The 26,958-nt window shown below is 56.6% G+C and overlaps 2 protein-coding genes across 7 annotated transcripts in view; one reads left to right on the forward strand and one right to left on the reverse strand.

The window, feature by feature from the left end:
• Window positions 1-26,958, forward strand: part of CDH23 (cadherin related 23) — a 375,667-nt gene that overhangs the window by 288,138 nt on the left and 60,571 nt on the right. For all 6 annotated transcript variants that reach the window (XM_058671237.1, XM_058671240.1, XM_058671242.1 and 3 more), the window contains 10 exons: window positions 98-317; window positions 1,431-1,583; window positions 3,190-3,303; window positions 6,022-6,170; window positions 14,994-15,054; window positions 15,700-15,848; window positions 19,375-19,510; window positions 20,843-21,231; window positions 22,961-23,062; window positions 26,687-26,836. In XM_058671237.1, the coding sequence (XP_058527220.1) occupies window positions 98-317; window positions 1,431-1,583; window positions 3,190-3,303; window positions 6,022-6,170; window positions 14,994-15,054; window positions 15,700-15,848; window positions 19,375-19,510; window positions 20,843-21,231; window positions 22,961-23,062; window positions 26,687-26,836 (1,623 nt within the window). The remainder of the gene's footprint in view (window positions 1-97; window positions 318-1,430; window positions 1,584-3,189; window positions 3,304-6,021; window positions 6,171-14,993; window positions 15,055-15,699; window positions 15,849-19,374; window positions 19,511-20,842; window positions 21,232-22,960; window positions 23,063-26,686; window positions 26,837-26,958) is intronic.
• On the reverse strand, window positions 8,464-9,111 carry C13H10orf105 (chromosome 13 C10orf105 homolog). Its single transcript, XM_012926396.2, has one exon. It carries the CDS (start codon window positions 9,109-9,111, stop codon window positions 8,716-8,718), a length of 396 nt encoding a protein of 131 aa, XP_012781850.2. The 3' UTR covers window positions 8,464-8,715.

Below are 26,958 nucleotides of genomic sequence, written 5' to 3' on the forward strand. Positions count from 1 at the left end.
TAGAGGGGCAGGTACATCTAGCTGCAACCAACAGGGAGGAGGGGAGAAGCATAGCCCTGGTGTGGCCACCCTTCACGCAGCCCCTGCTGTCCCTCAGGTGGTGGCCATCGACCTGGACGAGGGCCTGAATGGGCTGGTGTCCTACCGCATGCAGGTGGGCATGCCCCGCCTAGACTTTGTCATCGACAGCAGCAGTGGTGTGGTGATGACCACAGCTGAGTTGGATCGTGAGCGCATCGCCGAGTACCAGCTGCGGGTGGTGGCCAGCGACGCGGGCACGCCCACTAAGAGTTCCACCAGCACACTCACCATCCGAGGTGAGAGGACTTGGTGCCTTGGGGGCCATGCCAGGTGTAGTGACCACCACTACCTGCTGTTGCTAATGGGATACCCTTCTCAGCTGGTCCCTGCCACACAGCAGAGCTTCGTCCTTTCCTGACCCCCACCTTCATGCCCTAGGGCCTGAGGGCAGTGACTTGGACCTGCTGCACCAGCAGACCAGGTGGTGGAAGCTGTAGGTGTAGAGCAGACAGGAGAGGCTGTGGTGCCCTTTGCCAGCTCCAGAAGGTGGCGTTTTTTACAGACATGGAGCCCCATCCAGGGACTGTGTTTCCCAGATTCCCCAGTATTCCTCATGGTCTGGGGGCTTGCGTGCAGATCAGGGAGCAAAGCCCCATCTCCTACCCTCCATGGATATGTCTTTAATTCCGAGATGCAGGACGCTGACATGAACTGCTGCCTAATGGCAGGAGTAACCCTGGGGGAAATTAGGGTGAGTTTAGCAAGTCAAAGAAGACAATTGGAGGACAGGTGTTCAGGGCTCTGCAGCAGCCTGGCCATCCAGTGGCCCACCCTTTCTCTGCGTGATGCCATATGGAGCAGCCCACATGGACTGGGGTCCCCATCTAGAGCTGGAGAGCATGTCTGTAAGAAACATCAGACCTTGTGGGGAGAGAGAACCTCAGAGTCAATTCCCTTACAAGGGCGCCCCTACTCTGCACTCCTTGCTATGTGGCCTGGAACCAGTCACTCAGCAGCTCTGAGTGCCCATTTCCTACCTGGACAATGTCTAGTGACACCTGTCTCATGAAGTTCCAGGAGGAGCATTGTCATCTTGTATGGGACACACTTGGCATGAGATTGGCATGTGGTCACTGTCTTCTGTATTGGGCCCTTACAGTCTCACCTCCCATGGACAACAGCAAGCTACAAGGGGACTTTAGGAGGCCCTGACCCTCCAAGCAACTTATTCCTGCTCCTTACAAGCACAGAGGGCCCTGAACTTGGGACTTGGAGGTCTTGGCACAGATGCCACCTGGAGCCTGTGTCTCCCCTGGAGCCTCCTGTCCTATGTGGGCTGGGGTTGGGGCTGTGGGGTTGTCCCGGGCAGAAGCTGGACCCTGCCCCACTGCATCTGCTTCCCTCCTCAGTGCTGGATGTGAATGACGAGATGCCCACCTTCTTCCCGGCCGTGTACAACGTGTCGGTTTCGGAGGACGTGCCGCGCGAGTTCCGCGTGGTCTGGCTGAACTGCACGGACAATGATGTGGGCCTCAACGCCGAGCTCAGCTACTTCATCACAGGTGGGAGGCCAGACTAGGTGAGTGGGAGGGAGGCTCAAGCCCCCACCAGCAGGGTTCAGCCCCTGCCAGCACCAGCCTGAGCACTTGCTTTTGGCCCCTCCCTGGGGTGCAGCTGCGGCTCGCTGGCCTGGCTCCCTAGGGACTTAATGAAACTGCTGCAGGAAAGGGGCTGGAGAGGGTCCCAGTGGCCTGTTCCTCCCCTGGAGATCTTCTGCTCATGAAAGGGATCCCCACCTGCTCAGAGCCAGGTGATTTACATCTCCCTAGATGGATTGGTTTGTCTCCAGAATGTCCAGTAGCTACCACCGGTGGAGCAGTAGAGAAAGAGTGTGAGGCTGTGGCCTGGACCACAGAGGAAAGTGAACATCATTGATCATTGATGTCTCCCAGTTGTGGGGTGGGTAGGTCGTGGTGCATGTGTCATGTCATTCCTGGGTGAGAATAGCTGCTTGGCATTCTTCAGGGCCTGGCCCATCCTCTCATGTTCTCCAGTCCTCACATGGCCATTTGCCCAGCTCAGCCATCTTACTATCACCTACCTACAGCCCTGTTGCCCACATGTTGAATGTGCACCTGTCCACGGGTATACAACAGCCTCCTCCCACCTCCCAGGGCCTCTCCCTGTTCCACAGCTTGCTACTACCAAAGTGACTTCCCAGCCCTTGACCTCTCTTTTGCAGGCCCCTTCCTCTCCCTGTTTATCTTGGCCTGATCCCTGAGGTTACCCCCAGGAAAGGCAGCCATCAGGACCCTTCCCCTCTCACCCACCTCCCCACAAGGTGGTTCCTCCCATGCTGTGCTGGAAGCCAGGTGGTGCCCCGGCAGAGAGGACTTCAGAACTGGGAAGCCCTGGAGTTTGGTGGCCAAGGGCTGTGCCCAGGGACAAAGCAGGAAGGACAAGGGAGTGCAACCTGCAGTGGCAGAACCACTTCCCAGCAGCTAGAGGCACAGGTTCTGGAGACCTGCTGAGAACCCAGCAAAGTCCTAGACCAGGTCTGCTCCAAACCTGGCTCAGAGGCGCCCTCTGCTGCTGGGGAGCCAGCTGGCAGGGGAGAGGTTTCCCATACTGTTCTGCCGGAACCTGGCTCCTTTCCACACACAGAGGAGACTCTCCTGCTTCCCTCAGAGCCCGGAACTGTCTCTGGGCATCTGCCCCTGGTTTTCAGTCAGTGTGACCTCCTTACATGCCCTCCCAGAGAGCTGACTCCAAACCAATGCTACTGCACAGCTTAGAAGAGGGCCTCATGCAACACTCAGCCATACACAAAGATCCCTGTGCAGGTTAACTGCTCAGACACCGATGCAGGGCAAACAGGTGCACAGCGGGGGTGGGCACAGACCTGGAACCAGCCCAGAGATTGTCTCCCAGGCCAGCACACACACATACCCACAAGTACCCTAAGAGCCTAAATGAAGCACAGCAGGTGCTCGGCAGATGCTGGAGCCTTGTGATTCCCGGCCTCATGCCCGCACAGGCCATGTGTCCCCCAAAGCCCTGAGTTACAACCCAGCTGTCTGCTTCTGAGAGTGGAGTTGGGTGCTACCCCCTTGTCCCGCCTGGAAGCTCAGCTCTGGCACCCCAAGCCTCACTCCCTTTCACCCACAGGTGGAAATGTGGACGGGAAGTTCAGCGTGGGCTACCGTGACGCTGTCGTGAGGACAGTGGTAGGCCTGGACCGGGAGACCACGGCCGCATACACGCTCGTTCTGGAGGCCATCGGTAGGCACCACTGTGCCCTGCACAGCACACCACACTGTTCCTGGCAGAGTTCACACAGGCAACCCTTCAGGGGCCAGGCCTGGAGCCCAGCAGATAGCCCCGAGCTGTAGGCGACACTGATGTGCCAGAGTGGTGGGGGCAGTCGCTCCATGGAGACCCGGAGACCGATCACTACACTGCCAGACACAGCAAGCAGGCAGGGAAGAGGGTGTTGGGAGTGTGGAGTGGGAGCAGGTCAAAGAAGGCTTCCTAGAAGAAGTGTTATCTGAGACTCCCTTTGAGTCAGGATTCTTTGGATTGTAAATTGAACAACCAGATGAACTGACTTCAGCAGTGTGTGTGAGCAAAGTCTGTCTGCTGGGAGATCCTCTTCGGGTCTGACCAGATTCGAGGTCCAGGTGCTGCTGGCGGCTGGCCTCCTGGGTGCTGGCAACGTTCTCTGCCTTACAGAAGGCAATCCCTGCACCTTCCCACGCTCCAGGGTCAGAGCCAGTTCTTGCTTTGTCCCTAGCCCCACACTGGCTCTGATCAGCTCCCTTCTGCTCCTGGTGTGAGATGTGCCCGCTCATGGGCCTTAGTCAACATGCCCAGAGTGGGAGCTGGGCTTGCTCATGTGCCTGGCATTCCAGACCTTGAAGTCAGGAAGTGGGGGATGGTCCTCAGGGGGACAATCAGGGTGAGGTTTCCCCAGGGAGAAGCAGGTGGTGCTGCTGGGCAGCCTGGAAGGCAGCTGTGGCTGTAGCCAGTAAGGAAGCAGGAAGTGCTGCAGGCTAGGAGCCAGCCAGTGCAGGGGCCTAGAGGTGGGCAAGAGTTGCAGAGTTGGTGGGTCCTCAGCCCCTACCTGCACTCCATTCAGAGAAGCACAAGAAATGGCTTTACAAAATAGTGTGTGGCCTCTTACCAGCCTGTCTTTCAACTAAAACATTTTATGGTTTTCACTTCTGATGAAAAAGTAGTGGTCTTTATTAGAATGGTTAGCATGTTTGTATACGTGTGTAATGCCTAAGTGTGATGTGAATGTGGCAAAAATGCTGTGTTCATTCTTTTTTTTTTTTAGAAAGATTTATTTATTTATTCTTATTACAAAGTCAGATATACATAGAGGAGGAGAGACAGAGAGGAAGATCTTCCATCTGATGATTCACTCCCCAAGTGAGCGCAACGGCCGGTTCTGCGCCGATCCGAAGCCGGGAACCAGGAACCTCCTCCAGGTTTCCCACGCGGGTGCTGGGTCCCAAAGCTTTGGGCCGTCCTCAACTGCTTTTCCAGGCCACAAGCAGGGAGCTGGATGGGAAGTGGAGCTGCTGGGATTAGAACTGGCAACCATATGGGATCCTGGCGTGTTCAAGGCGAGGACTTTAGCTGCTAGGCCACACTGCCGGGCCCAAGTGTTCATTCTTACAAGAAAAATAAATTTATTAAAGACAATCTGATGATCAGTAGAAAAAAAAAAGGCGGTCAGCATCAGGCAAAGTGGACCATGGAGCCCACGTGGTGGCCGGAGGTTTGGTCTTTGGTCTTTGGTCTCCAGGTCTCTGGAAGGGAGAAGGCTGTGGTGAAGCTTAACTCCAGGTGCGAGGGAAGCAGCTCTCCACCTCTCCTTCCCAACCAGCCTCCACACCCGGCCCTTCTCTCGTCCCGTCCCCACCCTCTGCAGCTCCAGCCACATCATCCTCCACCATTCAGCTTTTGTTCCAGGCGTGGTCTAGCAGCAGGCATGGGCTTGGGACTTCCCACAGAGGGGCCCTTCAACTGAGATTAGGAAGAGGGACCGTTTGGGTGGAGGAGGGGGGGTTCCCCATTCTGGAGAAGGAAGGAGTGGCCCCAGATTCCCAGCTGACTCCAGCTGCCCACAACCCTCGCTGGGGACTCCTCATACACGGCCTTGAGCATACTAGCAGGTGCCTTCCTCCAGGGATGACAGCCTGGCCACTTTCCCCTGGGACTGGCTTCACCTTCTTCTAGCCCCAGGAGCCTCTTCTGCCCGGAGGTCCAGGGCATCTTGGGCTTGGAGTCAGAGCCAAGCCTACATGAAGCATGACCATGCTTCATGCTTCACATTATAAGAAATGACCATCAGCTGTGAGCACTTTAAAGCAGATTTTATTGAAAGGTCAGATACTCCATTCCTCTTGAGAACTCAGCTGGCCCCACCACTGCTATCCAGGACCGTAGGCTGGAGCAGAGCGGGCCCTTTGGGGCTTTTAGCCCTGACCTGTACCCGCCCAGCCATGGCAGCCTCTTTCATGGTTCTGGAAGCTGGTGCAAAGTCAAGGTGAGGTGCCTTCCAGACCTCTTCAGTCTCCCGTGGCCTCAGGACCCAACCTCTGCCTGCATCTTCCCTAGACCCTCTCCCCTGCATGCCACCCCTCCCTGGGCCTTCTCTGGGAAGGATGCTGGTCACTGGATGGAGTCACAATCCTTAGTCACTGGGTGACATCTCCCCAGGAGAGTCAGCCTGCAAAGATTCCCGGGGACCCGAGGCAGGTGCATCTTCCAGAAGCCACTGTTTGGCTGCCCCCAGTGCAGCTGCAGAGTCAGGGTAGTAATGGTGCCCATGCAGTACGGCTGGCGAGTCAGAGCAAAGCCAGGCACGTGGCATGCTGTACATGCCAGCCATCCTGTGTCCTGTGTGATTGGGAAAGGAAGAGTCACCCACTTCAAAGGCCAGCCCTGAACCAGTGCTGCCACTGACATCTGTCTCCCTTCAACCCACAGACAACGGTCCAGTAGGCAAGCGGCACACAGGCACTGCCACCGTGTTTGTCACTGTCCTGGACGTGAATGACAACCGACCCATCTTCCTGCAGAGCAGCTATGAGGCCAGCGTGCCCGAGGACATTGTGGAGGGCCACAGCATTGTACAGGCAGGTGGTGGGCTATGTGGGCAGGCTGCTCTCTCCTCTGCTCAGGTGCACCTGCTTGATGGCATACTGGCAGATGGAAACAGGGGTCCAGGTGGGCCCACTGCTCTGGAGCAAGGGGGCTCCTGGTCCTGGGTTAGCTGAGGACAGCCCCCTGCTCTCCCTACCCACAAGAGAAAGGCTCTGGCCTCCCTCCTGCACAGTCTCTTCCACATCCCCCACCCCTCCCAGTTGAAAGACATTTTCCCAGGAGGCGCTGAGGCCAGAGCCTTTGGCCAAGCCCCTCTCTCGAGCACTAACAGGCACAAGAAGAAAGAGTTTCTTGGCCTAGGGAGCGGGAGGAGCGGGGGAGAATGTGGAGATCTGGTGTGGGCCCCTCCCCCCAGCTCTGCCCGGGAGGCCTGGGTTGCTAAGGGGGCGGACAGGCTGCTGGCTGAAATGAATCGCTCCCTTCACCAGCACTAGCTGGGACTTTCCAGCCCAGAGTCTGGGCCAAACGCAGCAAATCTGGACCTGCCTCTGGCACCAGCTGCCGCCCTTGGGAGGAGCAGAGAGTAGGCAGCTGGGAGTGTGCCCGGACTGGGGGGCCCACAGAGTTGGGGCCCAAAGGCATGGAACGTCCTTCCGGAAAGCCCAAAGACTGGGCCAGTGTGCTGGCTAACTCAGGGAAGGAGGGAGAGGGGGGCTGTCTGCCCCGGCCTCAGCTGCTGGAGTATTGAAGGGCCCCCTTGCACATATGGGCACATGCCCCTAGTTCATCAACAGGTGTCGCAGGATGGGGACCTGCCCAGCTAGAGCTTTCCTGGAGGTCCCCAGGCAGGCTCATTCCCTCCGTTCCTGGCCAGGGCCAAGTGTGGGTGGATGACCACAGCCTGGAGAGTCTCACGGAGGCCCCAGGGGAAGTGGATCAGGAGGAAGAGAGCAAACCCGAAGGGAAGGAGGAACAAAGTTGTGGGGAAGAGGCTGGCCCTGCTTGCTGAAGCACAGAGCTGGTTTCTCTTTGCACAATACCACTCCAGCTGAAATCCTGCAGCCTGCAGCACAGGGCAAGCCACACATAATCCCCACTTCCTTCTTATTTTATTTTCATTGTATTTAAAAGGCTGATAGGCAACTCCATCAGTGAGTTTGCTCCCCCAGATGTCCACAGCAATTGGGACTGGACCAGGCCCAGAACTTCATTCTGATCTCTCAAGTGGGTCCCAGGGACCCAAGTACTTGGGCCATGACCTCCTGCCTCCTGGGGTGTGGCAGTAGCAGGAAGCTGGATCTAAAGTGGAGATGTGACTCAAACCCACACACATTCTGATATGGAGGTGTGGGTCCCCTAGCACAGTACCATCTGCTGTGCTGAACACCTGGCACCTGTCCTCCCCTGTGTCTTATGGGGAAATTTAGGATTCAGGGGTTACATCCTGTGGTTTGTGCTTAAGTTTCTGGCAAGACTGGATACTCTAAAGTCAGGCTGACCTGGAAGAGGGTGCAGGGACTTCCCCTACACAGCCTGTTTGCAGAGAGAGCTTTCTGAGGTTTATGCAGGCAGAGGCTAAGGCTCTAGGTCCTGCAAGCCGCAGGAGGACTGCTGCTTTAGGGTGTGGACATGCACAGCCCAGCCTAGGCTTCTCAAACAGATAGGAGAAGAGGATGCAAACAAGAACTCTGCCAGCAGGAGGTGTGCCTGCCAGGAGGAGCACTGTGCCTGGGTCCAGGTGAGGCTAGAAAATAAAATTGGAGCCAGTTCCAGAGGTCACTCCACGCCAGGCTAATAAGCAGTGGTGATTTTGGTCAATGGAAAGTAGGGAGCCAGTGAAGGTTCTAGAGCTGGGAGGTGGCAGATCAGAAGTCTTGGCTGGCTGCATTGGGGGTCACAGCAAGATAGGGTGGGGCTGCCCCATGCTGGAGCTAGCTGACTCTGGGACAGGAACGAGGCTGAGCAGGCCACTCTCTGCTTACTCTCTAGCCTCTGCCCCCACCATCAGCCCGTCCTGATCGACCCTGACATAGGTGCACTGAAAGGGGATGGCACCCTCCAGGACCATGATTCTGTAGACAATGTGAGAGCCTCCAGCTTGTCTCCTGCCAACCGGCAACCAGGCCTCAGATCTCCCGGGAGGGCACCTGCAGGATCCAAGGGAACCCTAGATAGGAGAGTCCTTGGGTCCCTTCCTGCCTTGGTCCCTGAGTGGGCATAGGTGGCAGGGCCGAAGCTTGCCCCAGCATGAGCTAGGTGTTGTCCGTGGCCACTCAGCAGCCCCTCGAGCCAGTCTTACAGCCTGGGGTTGATGCTTCTCAGAGGCAAATGGTGCCTGGGGAGCCCCAGGTTGCACATCTCAGCTCAGACCATGGATGCAAGTGACAGCAGGTGCTCCCCATGATCCTTTAGCAAGTAGCAGCAGAAGGTGCGTCCGCAGAGCTGCGGAAGGTGCGCTTCTAGGTCAGGCTGGGATCGGGCACAGTTGTGGGGTCTAAGTTGCCTGGTATGCATTGGGGCTAGGCTGTGACCAGGGCAGGCGAACCTGGAGAGAAGGAGCTTCCGTGTGTACACCAATCACATCTTGGTGGATTCCGTGCAGCCCCAGTCGCAGGCCGGCAGGGGGCGTCGAGGGGCGGCGGGCCGGCCCCGGCGGAAGCTGAAAGTGCGCAGCGAACGGCGCAGGGATCCCAGACGCTTCCAGAGGCGCAGCTGGGGCTCGCTGGGGCTCCCGGGGTGGTGGGGCATGCACTCGCGGGCGCCGCGGCGGCGCGGGTCTAGCGCGGCCGGCTTGCAGAGCACCATGAACAGCAGACAGGTGGCCAGTACGAGGAAGATGCAGGCCAGGGCCACAAGCACCGGGACGGGGCTGGCTGCCTCTGCCGCGGTCCCCGCAGCAGCGCCTGGAGCTGTGAGAAAGGCAAAGGGGCTGGTGGCCGCAGAACTGGTGAGCCTGGGCCCCTCAGTGCCCATGGCCGCTGCAACAGAAAGGGAGCAGGAGTTCAGAGCCTATGGGCCACACCAAGGTCGGGGAGAGAGGCTTACCGGGGACACCCGAACCCATTACTCTAGGTAGTGGTCTGGCCACATCACAGGCTAAGACAATGAGGCCCAGAGGACAGGACGTGCAGCTGACATTGAACAGAGCTGGGCCTCAGCTAACCTGACCCTCTATCCCGTACACCCTACCCCATACCAAGCTGCCTTAGAGGGGACAAGCGAGTAATGCCTCTTGGTATTTTTATGTAACTTACTGTTATTTCAAAGACAGAGAGGCAGAGATCTTCCACGTACTGGCTCACTCCTTGAATATACACAACAGTCCAGGCTAGGCCAGGCTGAAGCCATGTGGGTGTCAGGACCCCCACGTTCTTGGGCTATCACAAATGGCAATCCAGCATTCTTGGGGTGAGCCTTAGTAGGAAGCTGGTGCTGGAAATGGAGCTGAGACTCCAATCCACTGTGGGGCGCAGGCATGCCCTGTGGTCTTGCAACCACTCTGCCAAGTCCCTACCCTCTTCCGGAGTTACAGAAGGAGAGGGAAAGAGAGCAGATCTTTTCTTGGCTGTAACAGCCAGGGCTGAGTCAGGTGAAAGACAGAAGCTTCATCCAGGTTTCCTATGTGGATGGTAGGGTCCCAGGTACTTGAACCATCTTCCACTGCATCCTGAAGCCATTAGCATGGAGCATCCAGGATGAACCAGTGCCCATGTAGAATGCTGGTGTCTCAGATGGCAGCTTTGCCCACTCTCTCACAATGTCAGCCCTAGTTATAACTTAAAATATTTTGGGGTAAACCTGTGTCTTGGGAAGCCTGCATCCCATATTGCAGTGCCTTGGATCAAGTCATGCTTCTGCTACCAGTCCAGTTTCCTTCTAAATTCCTGGGAAGCAGCAGGTGATGGATGAGGCACTTGAATCCCTGCCACCCACAGGAGGACCTGGCTTGAGTCCCATCATAGTCTCTATCACCCATGAGAGGTGGGCCTTGCAGGCCGAAAAACAGGATAAACTGCTGGAAATCTCTGGGGCTGCAAACAGAAATGCTTACGGAGGACCTGGCACAATGGTTCAGTAGCTAAATCCTCATCTTGCCATCACCAGGATCCCATATGGACTCCAGTTTATGTCCTGGCTGCTCCACTTCCAGTCCAGCTCCCTGCTAATGGCCTGGGAGAGCAGAGGAGAATGACCCGAGGTCTTGGGACCCTGCCCAAGGTGTCTCAGATGGCAGAGATCTGGGAGAAGCTCCTGGCCCCTAGCTTTGGATCAGCTCAGCTCTGGCCATTGGAGCCACTTGGGAAGTGGACCAGCAAATGGAAGATCTTTCTTTCTGCCTCTCCTTCTCTCTATAAATCTGCCTTTCCAATAAAAATTCCTAAAAAAAAAAAAAAGTGCCTACAGACCAAAGAGGCCATGCAGGCAGGGCTACTTTCAAGCCCAGGTTGATGGGTCAGGGCGAGAAAACAGATGCAGTCTGGTCAGCTTTTCCCATTTCCCCAGAGAAACCAGAAATCTGGATTTTCTTAGGCAAACATTCTTGATGTTTAAATGATGGCAGTGAATTCAGGTTTGTGTAAGGCTAGAAAGGAGAGAGAGAGAGAGAGAGAGAGAGAGAGAGAGAGAGAGAGAGAACGAACTTGACCACAGAGAAAATGAAATGTATTGGCCAATATTTGAAACAGTTACACAGCTAAGCAGTACACACAGAAGCAGGCTCCCTCTAGCTTGCGGGGCAGCATTTGTGATCTTTGAGTTCTCCATGCATAGTACAGAACATCCAAGAGGGTCCCATTTTTTTTTAAAAAAGGTCATTTCTTTGGCACTGGGATCTTTCCCAAGGCTGGGGGGAGAACAGCTGTCCTTCCCTCCCAGCTGGGAGCTGGTTTCTGTAGCCCATAGCTCAGCAGGGTCCCGGCCAGTGCTCCCTGTAGTACCAGCAGGTATAGAGTAAAGCCTGGCTCCCAGCCCCGTTCCAGGCACTCACCCAACATCCAGCTCCCAGGATGCAGCCGTGCTGTTATCCACCCTCTGTGCATTCAGGGCAACCCCCCCATGCCCATCTTCTGCCACCACCCTCCAGAAACGGCTGAGGCTGCCCAACTCACAGCTGGAAATTCTGATGCCTGTCTAGCTGCCGGAGCTCCTGCCTGGAGAATGCACTAACGGGGCAGTCCTACACAGGATGACCCTTCCCTGAGTGCTCAGGAGGAGGGGACGGGTGTGCCCACTGCTGCCTGCTACAGGGAGGAAGCCAGCTGCCCTCCCTCCCGCCCAGGGTGATGCTTGGGTGAGGAGCAAGAACAGAGCAGCGTGATCCAGGAGAAAAGCCCCCATCCAACCAGCTCTGGTGTTTCATGACCTGCAATAGATGTGGGGATCCACAAGGGTCCCGGCTGCATGCCTTGGGGCCCATGTGAAAAGCAGTTGAGGAGTGGGTATGTAGCCCAGCTGTTGGAATGCCCCATTCCCCTTGTCAGCGCTCCTGGGTTTGAGTCTTGCTTCCACTTCTGATCCAGCTTCTTGCTAACGCACACCCTGGGAGCAAGCAGGCAATGATGGGTCAAGTGCATGGGTCCCTAGCACCCACATGAGAGACCGGGATGAAGTTTCGGGCTCCTGGGGGAATGAACCAGCAGATGGAAAGGCTCTCTGTATACCTTTCTGTGTCCTTCTGACTCTATCTCTGCCTTCATCATTAAAAAAAAAAAAATGTTAAGGAGCATCCAGGTGGCTCCTGTGACAATGAGATGGGGGGAAAGATCCGAGTCCCCTCCCTCCCTCCCTGGCAGGCCAGGCCATCCCGCTATGTGAGGGCAGGTGTTGGGTGAGAGCCGTGGGAGCCTCACCCTACCTATTGGAGTCAGATCCAGCAGCAGGCCCTGCTCTGCAGGTTCAGCCTAGATCCTAGGGCCTCTGTGCAGAGCAGGATCTGAATGCACCTCACACCTGCCCAGAGCCCTCCCCCTTCCCCTTCCCTCCTCCCAGCGGCCTCGCCTGAGCCCTCCCCCTCCTCACCCCCTACCCCTGCCCCAGCACTGACCTCAGAGCTAGCCCTGAGCGGGTCCAGCTTGGTGAGAAGGTTGCTCTGGCTGTCTCTCCCAGCCCCACCCCCCAGGAGCTCCGCGTAGTGCTCTAGTGCTTGCAGCCAAGCAGGCCTGGTACCTTCACTGTCCTCCAGGATCTGGCTTTGTCTGAAAGACTCTGGGCCCTGCTTAAGGGGAGGCCCCAGCCGACAGGGTAGGGATGGCAACCAAGCTGGGAAGAGGGAGCAGGGATCCCCAACCCCCATCCCCTGAAGAGCCAGCGCCCTTGGGGCTTCCTGCAGCTCTGCCTTGTCCTCCAGGAATCTTTTCAGGGCCTGGAGACCCTGCAGGGGACACAGGCACAAGGTTGTGCTGCCCCTCGAAGCCCCAGGGCTGCTACCTTCCCCCGTTGCCAGCGTGAATGGTATGGTCGGGCAGCAGCCAGCAGGGCCGCTATTCAGGGGCTTCCAGCCTCCAGGTTCCCAGGGAGAGGGACTCCACCTCACAGGGGACGGGCGGAGGGGTGGAGGGACGGCCCTGGCTGCCTGGGAGGCCCCGCCTGCAGCGTCCCTGGGCCCCTCTCCTTTCTGACTTGGCTTGTGGCTTTTCAGTCAAGCATTTTCCTCTAAAGGAATATAGTTGTAGTGGGGTGGGTAGTCTAGGGACCACCCCCCACACCACCACCCCAAGGATGCACAGAGGGACAACAGTGACCCCAGCTTGGCAAAACTTGGGTGGCAACCTGCGACCCTCTGCTAACCCCACACCACACACCACCACCTCCTACCTCCTCTCTTCCTGGAAACCAGCGCGTCCCTAGCAACCAGTTGCTCCTCAGAGACTTCCAGCCCAGTATGGGGTGGGTAGCTTAGAGCTCTACCTAAGACCTATGAGCCAGGACCAACCCCACTGCTTTCAAGCCACAATTTTATGCTTTATTACCTCCAAACCTTTTATTTATTTATATTCCTGTATTTGAAACAGGTAGATGCAGAGTTTCTGTCCACTGATTTGCTTCCCCCACTCCAAGTAACTCACGCAGCAGCCAGGTCAAAGCCAGGAACCCAGAACCAACCTGAGTTTCCCCAGCACATGGCAGGGATGAGCCATCATCTGCTGCCTCTCAGGGTGTTCATCAATAGGAAGCTCGACTGAAAGTAGAACAGCCAGGACTTGAACCGGACACTCTGGTAAAGGGATGCAGATGCCCTGATCAGTGACTTAACTGCCATACTAAAGGCCTGTCCCCCGGAGCCCCCATTTCAGTCCTGAGCTTTTCCTCTCCCACCTTTAGCCCTCAAGCACAAGACGAGGCAGTGGCTGCCATTCCCCAAGGGACCTTCCCATGGCCTGGCACTGCCAGAAAGACCTTTAGGAGTGTTCAGATCCATCCCCATCCTATAGCCAAAATTGAGGTTCAGAGAGGTTTGGCCTGCCCAGAGTCACTCAGCAACTTGGGAGTGGGGTTTGGTGCTTTCTCCTGGGCAGAGGCACCTGGTGTGTGTATGAGCCCCCAGCAGGGCTCCCAGCACCCTGGAGCCCCACTGAGAGTTGGTGTTTCCTCCACAGTCCTCAGTCACTTTGACTTCCTCCTCCCAGACTGACCAGAGACCTCAACTGGACTATCCTGAGGGGACAGGAGGCAAAACTTCCAGGTGCTGCACCTGCTGGCAGTGGGAGGCCACCAAGCAACCTCTCCCTGGAAACCTGCTCCTAAGTCACTTGTGTATTCACTGCACAAACATTTGGCTATGCTGTGTGCAGGCTCATTGCTCTAGAAACCAAGGTTATAGCAGTGCACCAAGCCCCTCCGTTCGGTGGGATATGGAGTGTAAGCCAATCTCATTGTATCTGAGGGCAGCAGGGACCAGGCAAGGTCAAGCTATTGAGTACGGGAGGCTGCCACTTCACGGTCACTGGTCGGGGCATGGGATTATGAGAAGGAGGTGAGGGTGTGAGCATAAAATAACAAAAACTGAAAACCAGCCAGCTCCAGAGCACACTGCAGGGCAGAGGCAAGAGGCAGAGCATAGGAGGGCAGCTCCAGAGGACAGGTATCTGAGCCCTCACACAGATTCACCCCCAGCAGCACAGGATCGGGAGGCAGGGCTCTGGCTGCACCGCGTGGTGCAGGTGTCCGCTGCTTGTTTCATGTGCACAATGAGTGGGTAGAGCAGGTGTTCAGCCCTTGGTTTCATGAGACTCCCATGGGACCAGCTGTGCTTCCACCAACAGCCTTGAAGCCCAACTGCTTGCTACAGAGCCAGGTTCGAGACAGCATCTTGCAGGGAGATCAAAGCCCCAGCCCCTGTAGACTTCATAAGCCCCAGGTCCAGCAGAGAACCCTGTGGTTGCAGCTAGTCATTGTGTACATGAATACATTGGGGATCATTGTCGGAAAGGATGGCTGTGTGGGCTGCCACAGAGGGCCTCTTACTGTGTAACTCAGTTCCCAACTGGGACCCAGCATGATCAGAATGACTCCAGGCTGTGTGCAAGTGTGGACAAGAAGCAGCTAGGCTGTCCAGTACTCCTGGGCTTCTGAAGTTTGGAGGCAGGGCACTGGCTCCTCCTGGTTAAGTGTAATCACATGGCTCAGGCTAGGTGACTGCCTGGGAACATGAGCAGGATGGCCTGGGAGCATCAGCACTCAGCTGTCCTCACAGGAGTGAGAAGGACGCATGGCCCACTGGTCTGCACACCACCAGCCTCCACGGGAAGTCAGGTGGGATATGGTGCAATGTGTGGGGGAGGAAGTGGCCCCTCAACACCCTGTCTTCTTGCTGCGGGTCTTGGAGAGGCATAATAACAGGTCTCATCCTCCCTCAGCTGAGAGCCACAGATGCAGATGAGGGCGAATTCGGGCGCGTGTGGTATCGCATCCTGCACGGTGAGTAGAGCTACCCTGGGCAGATCAGCACATATCTTGGCTGCCCCAGGGAAGGGGGCCAAGGAGGCCTTTGTACTCCATAGCCGAGATAGGGGTGGGCGAGGATGCAGGGAGTATTCTGGTGACTGGCACCAGGTGGTTATGTTTCTGGAGGTGCTGTCTTTGCTATGCTCCCCAAGTCTCTCGGGTACTACATGCTTCCCAAAGCCATCACCCTGGCACAGCCCATGCACTCTCAGAGACTGAATGTCATTGGTCAACTAGAATCACAAACCTGGCTCTGACCCAATCACTGGACAGTGCGTGGAGGAGGGTGGGTTCGGGGTGAAAGCTGGGGTTGCCACTCTCACAAGGTGGAGGTGGAGGTGTCTGGCTACCCAGTCACATCTGCCAAATTCCAGGTTCAGCCACCTGCACAGAAGCTGGTTCTGGCCCCAGATCCTTCTGAACATGCAAAAGGTCCCATTGTACCCACACCTGTGAGTGTGGAGGGCCAAGGGAGACCCCTATATCACCCTCCCAAAGAGAGCACAGGTGAACCTCTGCTACCACCCCCAACCAGGGCAGCATGAAGCATGAAAGGACTCCATGCAAAGAGTGGGCTTCAAAAAAGTGCCCAAGACCCCCTCATCTGCCTGCCCACAGGTAACCATGGCAACAACTTCCGGATCCATGTGAGCAGTGGGCTCCTGATGCGAGGGCCCCGGGCCCTGGACCGGGAGACGAACTCGTCGCACGTGCTGGTGGTGGAGGCGTACAACCATGACCTGGGCCCCATGAGGAGCTCTGTCCGGGTGAGGAGTAGGGTGGGCCGCCACATAGGGCCTAGCACTGCGTTAGATGCTGAAGGACGTTGAGGGGCCATGGGGTGGGGCTGGCCCAGAAGGGTCCCAAGTGGCTGAATGTACCCTGGGATCTTGGACTTGTTTTGTCTGAGCCTCAGTTTGTCCACCCGTGGAAGGGGACCAATGGCACTGATGTCTGTCCTAAGGGAAGTTAGGGAAACTGAGGCATGGGAAAATCATGTGTGACAGAACCAGGTGCCCAAGCACAGGGATGTTTGCATTGGAAAGTCCCTAGAGTGTTCCGGTCTCCATCTCGGCTGCCCACCCTCACCTGTGCAGCTAACAGCAGGGCAGCCTACTCCTTCCCGATCAGCTGCACATGCGCATGCTGGTGTCCCCAGCCCAGCTGCTGAAACCCCCTCCTGCCAGCAGCAGGCCTGACAGAGGGGAACATGAGGAGCTTCCCCAAGGCCACCCACACACACACTCAGCAGTTCACAGCCCCCTCCCCTAAACTGGTGGGAAGTGAGTCACAGCGAGTGGGAGGCAGACAAGAGGACTGGGGGGCGGGGGGAGGGAGAGAGCAGGATGGGACTTTTCCCCAGAATGCAGCAGGGGAGAATCAGCTATTCTTATCAGCCCCATCTCTACCGCTGCTGCTTTCCCCGGCTGGAAACAATGAGCACTGCTCTCTGTTGCTAGCACAGCACAGCACTCCAAGGGGGCAGCAGTGGTGGTGACAGTGGCTACTGGGTACGGGACTCAGCTTGGCTCCCGCCTCCAGGGCCAACTCCCTGGCTGCAGACCTTGCTAAGCTGTGTGGCATGCAGCACATGGTAGGCAGTAACCCTTGGGTATGTCGATGTGTGCAAGGGCGGAGGACACCCCCCTCCTCCTTATTCCTCTCCCTCCATGGACTGGAAGCATAGGAAACCCTCATATAGGATTCTTGCCAGTATCTGGCCTTTGTGTGTTTCATGTGCTTGAACGTGCTGAATCCTTGTAACAGCTCGTTTCACAGATGAAGTTGAGGCAAAGAGGCATCAACCCATTTGTTGACCCAATGGGAAGGGTGGAGCCAGGTGTCACCCATAGGCGGTCAGCTCAGACCCGGGCTCTCACTGCTGCCCCCCAGAGCTTTAGGGGGACAGTACAGTTGGAGACCCTAGCTCAGCTCCCAAAGAAGGGTTTTCCAGGTGAGAAGTTGGAGGCTGGCCACCGGGCCAGGAGCTGTATTGCTCTGGTGACTGAGGAAACAGCCTGCACAGCCTTCTGAACGACATCAAAGCCAGGACCTCCCTAAAGACAAAGCAGGGGCTGTGTCCAAGCCCCTGGTTCCATTTCCCAGCAGTGGTAGCAATGGGCCAAGCCATCTTGTTCTCTAGTTCCTGTTTCCACAACCAGGGGCAGCCCAGGGAGAGCGGAGGAGTATGGGGCATGGAAGGAAAGGTCCTTACAGAGCCTGGGTAGACTTGCACGTGTGCGTGCACATGCACACACACCCTCTCCTTTCCCCACTGGTGGGCATGGCACTGTTCAGAACGCGCACCTGATGCTCCTCCTTGGAGCCAGTAGCTCTGTTCCGCTCAGTGCAAACCCGGCAGCCGCTGTGCTTCCTGTGCATATGCTGCTCTCAGGTCTGCAAACCACATGGGGGCTTGCCTCAGTCACTGCTGCTACAAAACAAGGCTGAACCCAACAGGAGGAAGATGGTGGCGTGCGGCCAGGCTCCCTCAGCACCCTGGCCCTGCGCCACCTCCCCCTCTGTCTTTCCCGCTGTCAGACAGGCTCTGGCTTCTTCCCAATGACCTCTTGGAGTCGAGAGTGCATGGGCATGCCAGTTCAGGAAGGGGAGAGGTCATGGTTTTGAAAGATAGATGGTTAGTTTCTGTTTACAGAGAGTTCCCGAAATACATCCATGCAAATTCCCCCGACACCCGCCCCACCCAGGATCTCTCCGGCCAGTCTGGGTGAGGCCGACTGTAGAAGGCTGCAGCTTGGGCAAGCAGCTGTGCACAGGATGGGCACTGCTATTTGCATAGTGTGATCTCAGTGGTGGGGAACAGGAGCGTTGTGCTGATGTCGCAGGTCCACAGGCTGCTCTGCCAGCCCGTGTCACAGGTCAGGAAACTAGAGAGTCGTTCTTGCAGTGAACTCCCACCTAAGCCTGGGAAGAACCCCAGGGTTGCTTACAGAGGTGGGGTGTCCTAAGAGCCAAATACAAAGGGGATTGGACAAGTTAATGGGAAAAGGAAACCCACGGAGTGGTTCATTTGATGAGATAGGGTGTCAGATCCATGCAGATACGATATGTACTTTCCATGAACTTTGCAAAGACCCCTTGCATTTGTATCCATGTAAGCGATGTGCACCGGTGAAGCTTGCACCCAGCTTCTTGGGCTTCACTCTGGCTCCTCTGGGGGCCGGGAGGAAGGGGTCCTTCCTGTTGTTCTGGGACCAGTTCACCTCTAGCAGAGAGTAGACTGGACACCCCCATCCTCTTTCCAGCCCTCTCAGGTGCTGTGAGGCCTTGGGCAAGTTATTTGCCCTCTCTGGTCCTTTCTTCACTAACTGTGTAAAGAGGTCCAAGCCCTGGCCCTCTGCATCCTGCAGCTCTAACCCTGGAACTCCTTCCTCTCTCTTTCCAGGGCAACCCTGTCCCACCAGCCACCAAATGCTGCCTGTTGGTGCTCTGAGGTGTGGCCCTATCTGCATGGACAGTGTTTGGGCTTTTTGCTCATGTTATGTCTGCATGCATGGTCATCCCAGAGGACTTTCAAAGTTGAGCTGACAGCATAGGAATTATGGCTGGTTACACAGTTCAGAAAGTGCCACTGTCTTGGGTGGGGGCCCCAGAAGCAAGCCCTGCAACAAAGATTGCTGTGAAAGTAGGGAGGAAGTGTCCCCTTAATGCTTCCACAGATGAAAGGGGTGTGAGACAGGAAGAAACAGCAGCCAGTGCAGAAGGCAATAGGACCTGTCCTGTATCCCACAGGGAGCTCCCATCAGGGTCAGGCAAGCTGGGATACCTGTGCTCTATGCTGATCTGTCAGCAATGAAGCACTGCCCCAGGGGACCTGAATTTCCCAGGCATGGCTGTGTTCAGTTGTTAGGGGAAGTTAAGCTATTAGAAACCAATCTGAGATATGTTCTGGTGTGTGAATGGGGTTACTTCATACCTCCTCCACACACCCTGCCTCATTTAGTCTGCTTAACAACCCTCAGAATGTTAGGAGGCTTAAGTTGTTGACAAGATCGCTTATTTGCCCAGGAATCACTAATGAGCCCTGAGTTTCCACGAGGTTCGTGGTAGAGAGCTAGAGGAGGATCATTCCTCAACAGGTAATGTTTGTGCGCCTGTCACATGCCAGGTACTGTGCAAGCTATGAACACACAGTGCCCAGCAGGACAGCCCTAAGACTACCACCTCCACTGAAAGGTTGTCCCCAGCTAGCCTGGGAAAGTCAATGGCCACACCCTGAGCGTCCAGGCTCCTCACCCACCTAACACTGCACACCTGGCTCCATCCCCACAGGTGATTGTGTACGTGGAAGACGTCAATGATGAGGCCCCGGTGTTCACGCAGCAACAGTACAGCCGCCTGGGGCTTCGTGAGACCGCGGGCATCGGCACTTCTGTCACTGTCGTCCGAGCAACAGACCGAGACACTGGTGAGTTGGGCAGCGGAAGGTAGCAGTGTCCCACTGCTCGGAATGTCCCCTGCCTAGCTTATCCCTGGTTGGGGGATGGGTTGTCTTCCTCTGTGCCTCTGTCTTCCGCCATTCGGCTGCTCCCAAGTCAGGGAGCAGGGGTTGTAGGACTGTCTTGATTACCCCCGCCAGATGCCCAAGCCCATAGAGCTTGGAGTCTGGGGAGTTGTCTATGTGACAAACTTGAGAAGCCCAGGTTTATTGGCTAGGGTACAGCTATGGGCAGCCCAGGACTGAGAAAGGCTAAGGGCCTTCGTGAGAAGGCTGGCTCGGAGCTGGGTACAAGCAGGCCTCCTGAGGGGCAGTGGTCTGCCCTGAAGGCCACCTGAGCCTGCTGAGGCTCCTACGCCCCAGCAGCGGTCACAACCAGCAGGTACAGCCTCTGCACAAGGTGCAGCCCCCAGCCCAGGACACGGCCAGACAGCAGCTTTTTCTTGGGGTCCACGCAGAGGCACCCTAGGCTCCTCCTGCTTTCCTTAGCAATTGCCTTACCTCATGTCAGCTGCCTCTGGCTGCTCCCATCCCATCTTCCAGTTCCCAGCTCACCTGTGGCCAGGCCAGAGGGCAGGGGAGGTAGGGAAGGATGTATTTGAACTTTCTCTAGCACCGGTTCTTCCTCAGCAGGGGGTTTCCACAATGTAGGTCCCATCTGGTACCATGGCCTCATGGCACATAGCTTTGGTTTGGGTCAGACAAGCCTTTGAAAAACTCGATAAAGTTACTGATCTCCCCCAGAAAAATGCTTACCTCTCAGAGTTTTGCAAACATTTTCAAGGAGCTCTCAATTACAGCCATTCTCTCGAAGCCTGGGGACTTAAGCTGAGTCCCAGCACCAGCTCCAGGTGAAAGGAGCAGCACAGCATAGCGATTAGGGTATAGGGAGTGGGGAGCAGAGGACACTGAAACCCTTTGTTCAAAGAGACAGGTAAGGGCTGGGCCTCCTCTCAGGATGCTGCTTCTAACGCTTGTACCTCAAAGTCCCTCTACGAGAGACCATTACTCCCCTCCTCTTCTGCTTATCCAAATGCCCAAGAGAGGTGCCAAGGCCAGACTCCACAGAGCCTAGTTTGCAGGGCCCGGGACCTGCTGCCCAAATCGTCCTTGACCTCATCCTCTGCCATACCCCTTGGGAGGATCTGGCCCCGGGGGGCGGGGGCAGTGCAGACTGGCCCCTGGCCTTGGCCCTCAGGGACAGCACCAAGTGTAGTGCTGGTGGCTGGTGCAGTCCTGGGGCTGTCTCCCACCTCATTAGGACCACACAGCCCAGCCTGTATGTGTATGTGCACTCTTCAGGAGCTGGTGGCCTGGTGAATTACCACATCCTGTCGGGCGCAGAAGGCAAGTTCGAGATTGATGAGAGCACGGGGCTCATCGTCACAGTGGACTATCTGGACTACGAGACTAAAACCAGCTACCTGATGAATGTATCCGCCACCGACCAGGCGCCCCCCTTCCACCGGGGCTTCTGCACCGTCTACGTCACTTTGCTCAATGAGCTGGATGAGGCTGTGCAGTTCACCAACGCCTCCTATGAGGCTGTCATCTGGGAGAACGTGGCCCTGGGCACGGAGATCGTGCGTGTGCAAGCCTTCTCTATCGACAACCTCAACCAGATTGGCTACCACTTTGATGCGCACACCAGTGCCCAGGCCAAGGCCCTCTTCAAGATCGATGCTGTCACGGTGAGGGCCTGGAACGGGCACTGCCTGCTCACTACCACCCGTCCCTGACACACACACACTCAGTGCTGTCCTTACTACCAAAAGTGCAAGTGCCTGACAGCTGAGGCCGACTATGGTCCTACTGTGGTCACACCACCACAGACTGAGGTCTGGTCACCAAATGTTGTGGGGGTGGGGCTCTGGACACCAACCAAGTGTTCTGACACCCAGCTGGCTCCTGAGCCCTGTGCCTGGAGTCCATGCAAACAGTGAAGGGCATGGTTACTCCCATGCCTGCAGGTAGCTCCACAGAAGACACCAGGAGACCAAGTGTCCTGCAGAGGAGCCCCAGCCTGATGCTAGGGGACTGAGTATTCCACAGAGGAGCTTCTCAATGGCCAGTGTCGGGTTAGAGCTGGCCTGACGCTGGGGGAACCTGATGTCCCATCGGGGCTCTAATCTGACACTGGCCACTGGGAGAGCCCCAGGTACAAGGTTCTGTCCCATGGGACCACCCCCCCTTCCAGCACCCATCCCAAGGCCCTGGTGGTTTGCCCTGTACCTCTGACCACCCAGCTCCAGGAAGCCTCCCGTGGGTACATCCCTGGGTGCTGTAACTGCTGGATCATCTTCTGGGACACAAGACAACACTGGGGTCAGCATGGTCAGTTTCTTGCCAAGGTCCATCCTGGAGAATACCAACCACCTGTTGCTAAGAAGCATGGGCTAGGCTGGGAACAGGTGTGAGCCACCTCCACATCCTCCAAGGGCCTCCATGTGCTCAGCTTTCCAGAATCTTCTGAGCAGAGAGCTTTGTGAAGTGCCCTCTCCCTGCCCCATGCGGAAGCAGCTGATATGCACTTAGCCTTCAGACCCGCTCCCTTCCCAGGAGGCTGAAATGAGGCTGAGGGTCAAGCTTCTAACTCCTCCTGCTCCTACCAGGAGCTGCCTCACTGGGACAAAGACAATCCTGTCACCCATAGGTTCCAAACTATAAAAAGCTGGGTCAGGAGCTGGGGTCAGGGACTGCCCCTGAGCAGAAGACTCTCTAGGACTTCTGTTGCTGGGGACATTGCACCTGTTTGGGGGGACTCTGTGCTAGACATTGGGGCCAAAGACCAAATACTTGGTTCTTAAGACATCATCACAGGAAGCTATGCAAGGCATCCTATTTCCCTTTATACCTTAGCTGTTGGGGAGCTCCTGTGTGAATCTGCATCGTGTGGCATGGTGACTGGCACAGCTGTCTCTAGTATGGTTCATACTTCCCTGTCCTTGCTGAGTGTATCTTTTGCCAGAAGCCTTTCCTTGTGAATATGCAAGGCAGGCACAGGTCCCTGCAGTGTGCCCAGCCTTGCCCTGGGGAACATGTGGAATTTGAGCATGGGCAAGACCCTTCTTGGTGCTCTAAGAGGCTTTGGGCTGGGAGTTAAAGTGGGATTCATCAAAGGAGTGAATCCAAGCACCTCGGAAAAGGTGGGGAAAGAACTATGACAGATAAGAGAGCAGCCATCCCTGGTTGGAAAGCAGAAAGCGTTGCTGGAAGAGGTGGCATCCAAATGGGATTTGAGAGGAAAGTTGAACTGCATAAACTTTGGCTCATACAGAAGTTGTGCCAGGCAGAGTGGGTGGTGTGGAGGTGAGAGATGGGCAGGGGCAGGTAAGGCTGCAGTAGGGGCCTTTAGGAATGGGGCAGAGGTGACCTGGTAGGGAACTTCTGTCACTCAGCCACATGGACCATTCTCTGCAGGGTGTGATCACCGTCAAGGGCCTGGTGGACCGTGAGAAGGGTGACTTCTACACTTTGACAGTGGTAGCAGATGACGGTAGCCCCAAGATGGACTCCAGTGTGGTGAGTGGGTGTCCCGTGGAAGCCCCGTTGCTGCAGTCCATGCCCACCCCAGGATCCTTCCAGTCTCACAGGAGCATAGGATCCTGGCAGTGGGCAGGGAGGACAGTGTCACTATGGCTCCATCACAGCCACCAAGTAGGGCAGGTGAGGCTGCCACCCATGGTGGTAGCCCTGGCAGTCCACATGGGGGGAGCAGGGTCAAGGGGTCTACACTGTTGACTGTCTGCTTTCTCTTTTTTTCTCTGCTGCCCCTCCTGTTGACGCTGCCTACAGAAGGTGAGTGGCCTGAAAGCTGAGGTTGCCCTGAGCCAGCAGCTGTGGCTAGTGTTGGCTTGGCCCCAGATGTCCTGGGCTTTTCCCCTGCTCCTCTGGAGAGGATGTGGGTGCCAATGGCACATCCCTACATCCACCCTGGTGATAGCCCCAGGCTGTCCATTCTGTGCCTGCAGTGCAGGTCCCTTGCCCCCGGCTGGTCCCTCTGCATCCTGCTCAGTCTCCTTAGAGTCCCAGGGTAGGAGGTGCCTTAACAAAGGAGCAACTGGGACAATGGAAGGAACCCTGAGACCTCACCCAGCTCCGCTGCTTCCTGCCTGGGTGAAGTGGGCAAGCTGCTTGATTTCTCTGGGTTTCCCTTCCGGTGGATCTGAAACGAGGGTGGAGCCAGCAGCTAGGAAGTCCTGGACGCAGTGTGATCCAAGTGCACAGTCCCCTGAGGGGTCTTGGCTGCCAAATCTATAAAAGAGCTCCCCTGGGGGTTGTACCAGGGTGCATGTGATGGGGGTGCACAGTGCTAGGGCCTGGGGAGTACTCAGAGAGGGCAGCTGGGGCCTCCAGGAGAAGGTGGTGTGCTGGGGCAGGGATGCCTGGGGTGATCCTCAGCAGGGAAGGCAGGCTGCAGATGGGGTCTGGGGCCCCTGTGGTGATCACAAGCTCATTTAGCCATCAGAAACCCGGACACAGCCTGGCAGGCCAGACACCCTCTGTAGTCCATGGGGGTGTCCTGCCTGCTGTCAGCTACACTTCCCTCCCTGCCACAACCTTGCACTGAGCCACGGGGAGAAAGGCCAACCTGGTGTCCAGACCAAGGTCAAGCAACCTCCCGGGAGGCCTGGGCCCCACAACCAAGCCAAACCCAGAGACCTCCTCCATCCCTGGGGCCAGCTGGGATGCAGGAGGCTGTGGGGACCAGTAAACCCCAGAGATTCCAGAAGGCAGCTGACAGCGAGGGACCTGGGTGGCAAGTAGTGTGGCCTGTGGCCTGCAGCTCCCAGCTAGGGGATCTGAGCCTAAGAGAGGTTAGCCGAGTCCTTGTCCCAGCCTCCAGTTACATCTACAGAATGGGCCCAGCTGGTGGTCAGTCCTTGGGCGCTATGAAGACTTGGGGGACCCCACTGAGACCAACCCCCTCACTGCAATCCTGGCAGTCACATCCTCTGTGTGGCCAGTAGGAGCATCAAAGCACATAGCCCTAACCAGGGCCCACCACTTACACAGTCCTGGGAAAGTCCCACTGCCACTAGGAAGCAGGACCCATCCCCCATACTCTGCCTCAGAGCTTCCTCTTGGCATCTCCTGCCTGCTGCCCTACAGGCACCAGACCCTGCAGGGATGGGTCCCCTCAAAGGGGTGACACCATTTCCTCCTCAAACCACAGCTCACCTCCACCTGGCTCCACCCTGTCCCAGCAGCCCCTGCAACCCAGAAGGTAGCAAAGCAAAGCAAGGGCAGCTAGGGCGTGGGGTGTAGGGGAGCCCTGGGTGGCATCCTTGGACCTTCCAAGAACTCAGACCCCTGGGGAGCCCCTGCTGACCTTGGCACCTGTTCTTCCTCCACATCCTTATCAGGGCCACGCTTTATTCCAAACCCAGGTATAGCACAGCCCTCCCAAGCAGCAGACAGAGGAGGGAACCTGGTCCAATTATTACATGCTAGGGAATGCTTGCCCCAAGAGCACGCCTGCAAAAGTATCCCAGGAAATCTAGGAGGGCTCCCCTAAGGAGGTGACTCAGTCCATGATCCACAGAATGCATAGGAATGCCACAGTGAGGGAGGAAGAGGGTCAGGTGGAGGGAACATTGTGTGCAAAGGTTCTGTGCTGTGAGGAGGCAGAGAGCATAGGGGAAGCCTTGACCAGGGCCCAGGCATTCAGGAGGGGTCTGGTCCCAGAGGCCTGGTTTGTTGTCACCCTGAGAACAGCATAGCAGGTGCTGCTGTCCCCATCTTCCTACTGAGCAGCCTGGGACTCTGGGACTTCCAGGAATTCCCTGAGCAGAATTCCTGGTAGACAAGCAGTAAATTGTGTCTGCCAGGTAGCAGAGACAGGCCTGCACTGTTACCATCCCAGGGCACCACTGGGGGTTCCTGTTCTGGTTTTCAACCAGAGAAGATGACCCTGCAGACTCCTGTAGCCAGTGAGTGGTTGCAGGAACTGCTTCCTGCCGCACCCTGCCACTTGCCACCCAACATTCCTGACAGCCCCCAGAGGTAGGTCAGCTAACGAGGTGGGGAGATGAGCATGTCTTCCTCACCCATGGGCAGAGCGTGGCCTTGGGTCCTGCACAGGCTGAGAGGTGTGCAGGCCTGGGAGGCCCTACCAGAGGGCAGGGCACACTTGGGGTTTCTGAAACCTGCACCCATCCCCTCACCAGCAGAAAGAAGGACCCCTGTGGGCTGAGCCACTGTGGCCTGTGGCCGTCTACAGGCTTGAGCCCTCACCACCAGGGGCCTAAATCTCCATGGGCCACAGGAAGCCTGAACCGTGGGAACACAGGAGTCATGCTGCTTGCATGCAGTGTGTACAGTGTCTGATTGTCACCTGACAACTGGAATTGTACCTCCCTTCCCCACTGGTCACCCAGGAGCACCAAGTCACCTGTGGTTCCCACCTGCCCCCAGCCCTAAGCTTCCCTTCCCTTTAAGGTAGAGGTGGCAGACAGAGGCCTTTGGACAAGCTTAGTGCCAGCCATATCACTGACCTACTCATCACCTGCCATTTGACTCTATTACCTGCTGACTGATTGCACTTGGAATCCCAAAGACCTGGTTTCCCCTGAAAGACAGGGAGTCATGTGTTGGCAGCTGCCATTCACAGCCTCCTCCCACTTTGTTTAGGTTTTGTGTTTAAGATTTGTTTTATTTAATTGAAAACAGAGAAAGAGATCTACTATCCGCTGGTTAACCCCTCTACCAAGTAATCACAATGGCCAGGGCTGGGCCAGGCTGAAGCCAGGAGCTTCTTATATCGGTACATGGACCCAAGCACTTGGGGCATCCTCTGCTGCTTTCCCAGGCATGTTAGCAGGGAGATGGATCAGAAGTGGAGCAGTCAGGACTAGAACTGGCACTCTGATGGAGGATGCCACTGTCCTAGGCAGTGGGCTAATCCATTGTGCCATGACACCAGCCCCAGGTCCACCACCTCCTAGCATCTCCCCTCACACTTTCCATGTGCTGTCCTGACCCTTGTATTGGCATGTGCACGATTCCCACTCACAGCCCAAGGCAGGAACAGAGCTTGGGCATCCTTTGTGAAGCCTCAGTGAAGCTTGGGAGCCAAACACTGGCCACGCTGGGCCTGGGGAGCAGGAGGGACCAGTAGGCTGTGGTGTGTTTATTTGCTCCCAGGTCTACATCACAGTGCTAGATGAGAATGACAACAGCCCCCGCTTCGACGTCACCTCTGACTCAGCTGTCAGTGTGTTTGAGGACTGTCCCGTGGGTCAGCGTGTAGCCACCGTCAAGGCCCGGGACCCTGATGCCGGCAGCAATGGGCAGGTAGGTGCTCAGTGGCCTGGCCAGGATCTGCCTGTCTGTGGGGGCTGCCATGGCTGCTCCCATGAATGAGACATCTGAGCTGTCCGTGGCCCCCTAGTCAGGACCCTCGTGAGAGAGGAGGG

The sequence above is a fragment of the Ochotona princeps genome, chromosome 13, assembly GCF_030435755.1.
Source record: "Ochotona princeps isolate mOchPri1 chromosome 13, mOchPri1.hap1, whole genome shotgun sequence".
In the NCBI taxonomy this organism is placed as follows: Eukaryota; Metazoa; Chordata; class Mammalia; order Lagomorpha; family Ochotonidae; genus Ochotona; species Ochotona princeps.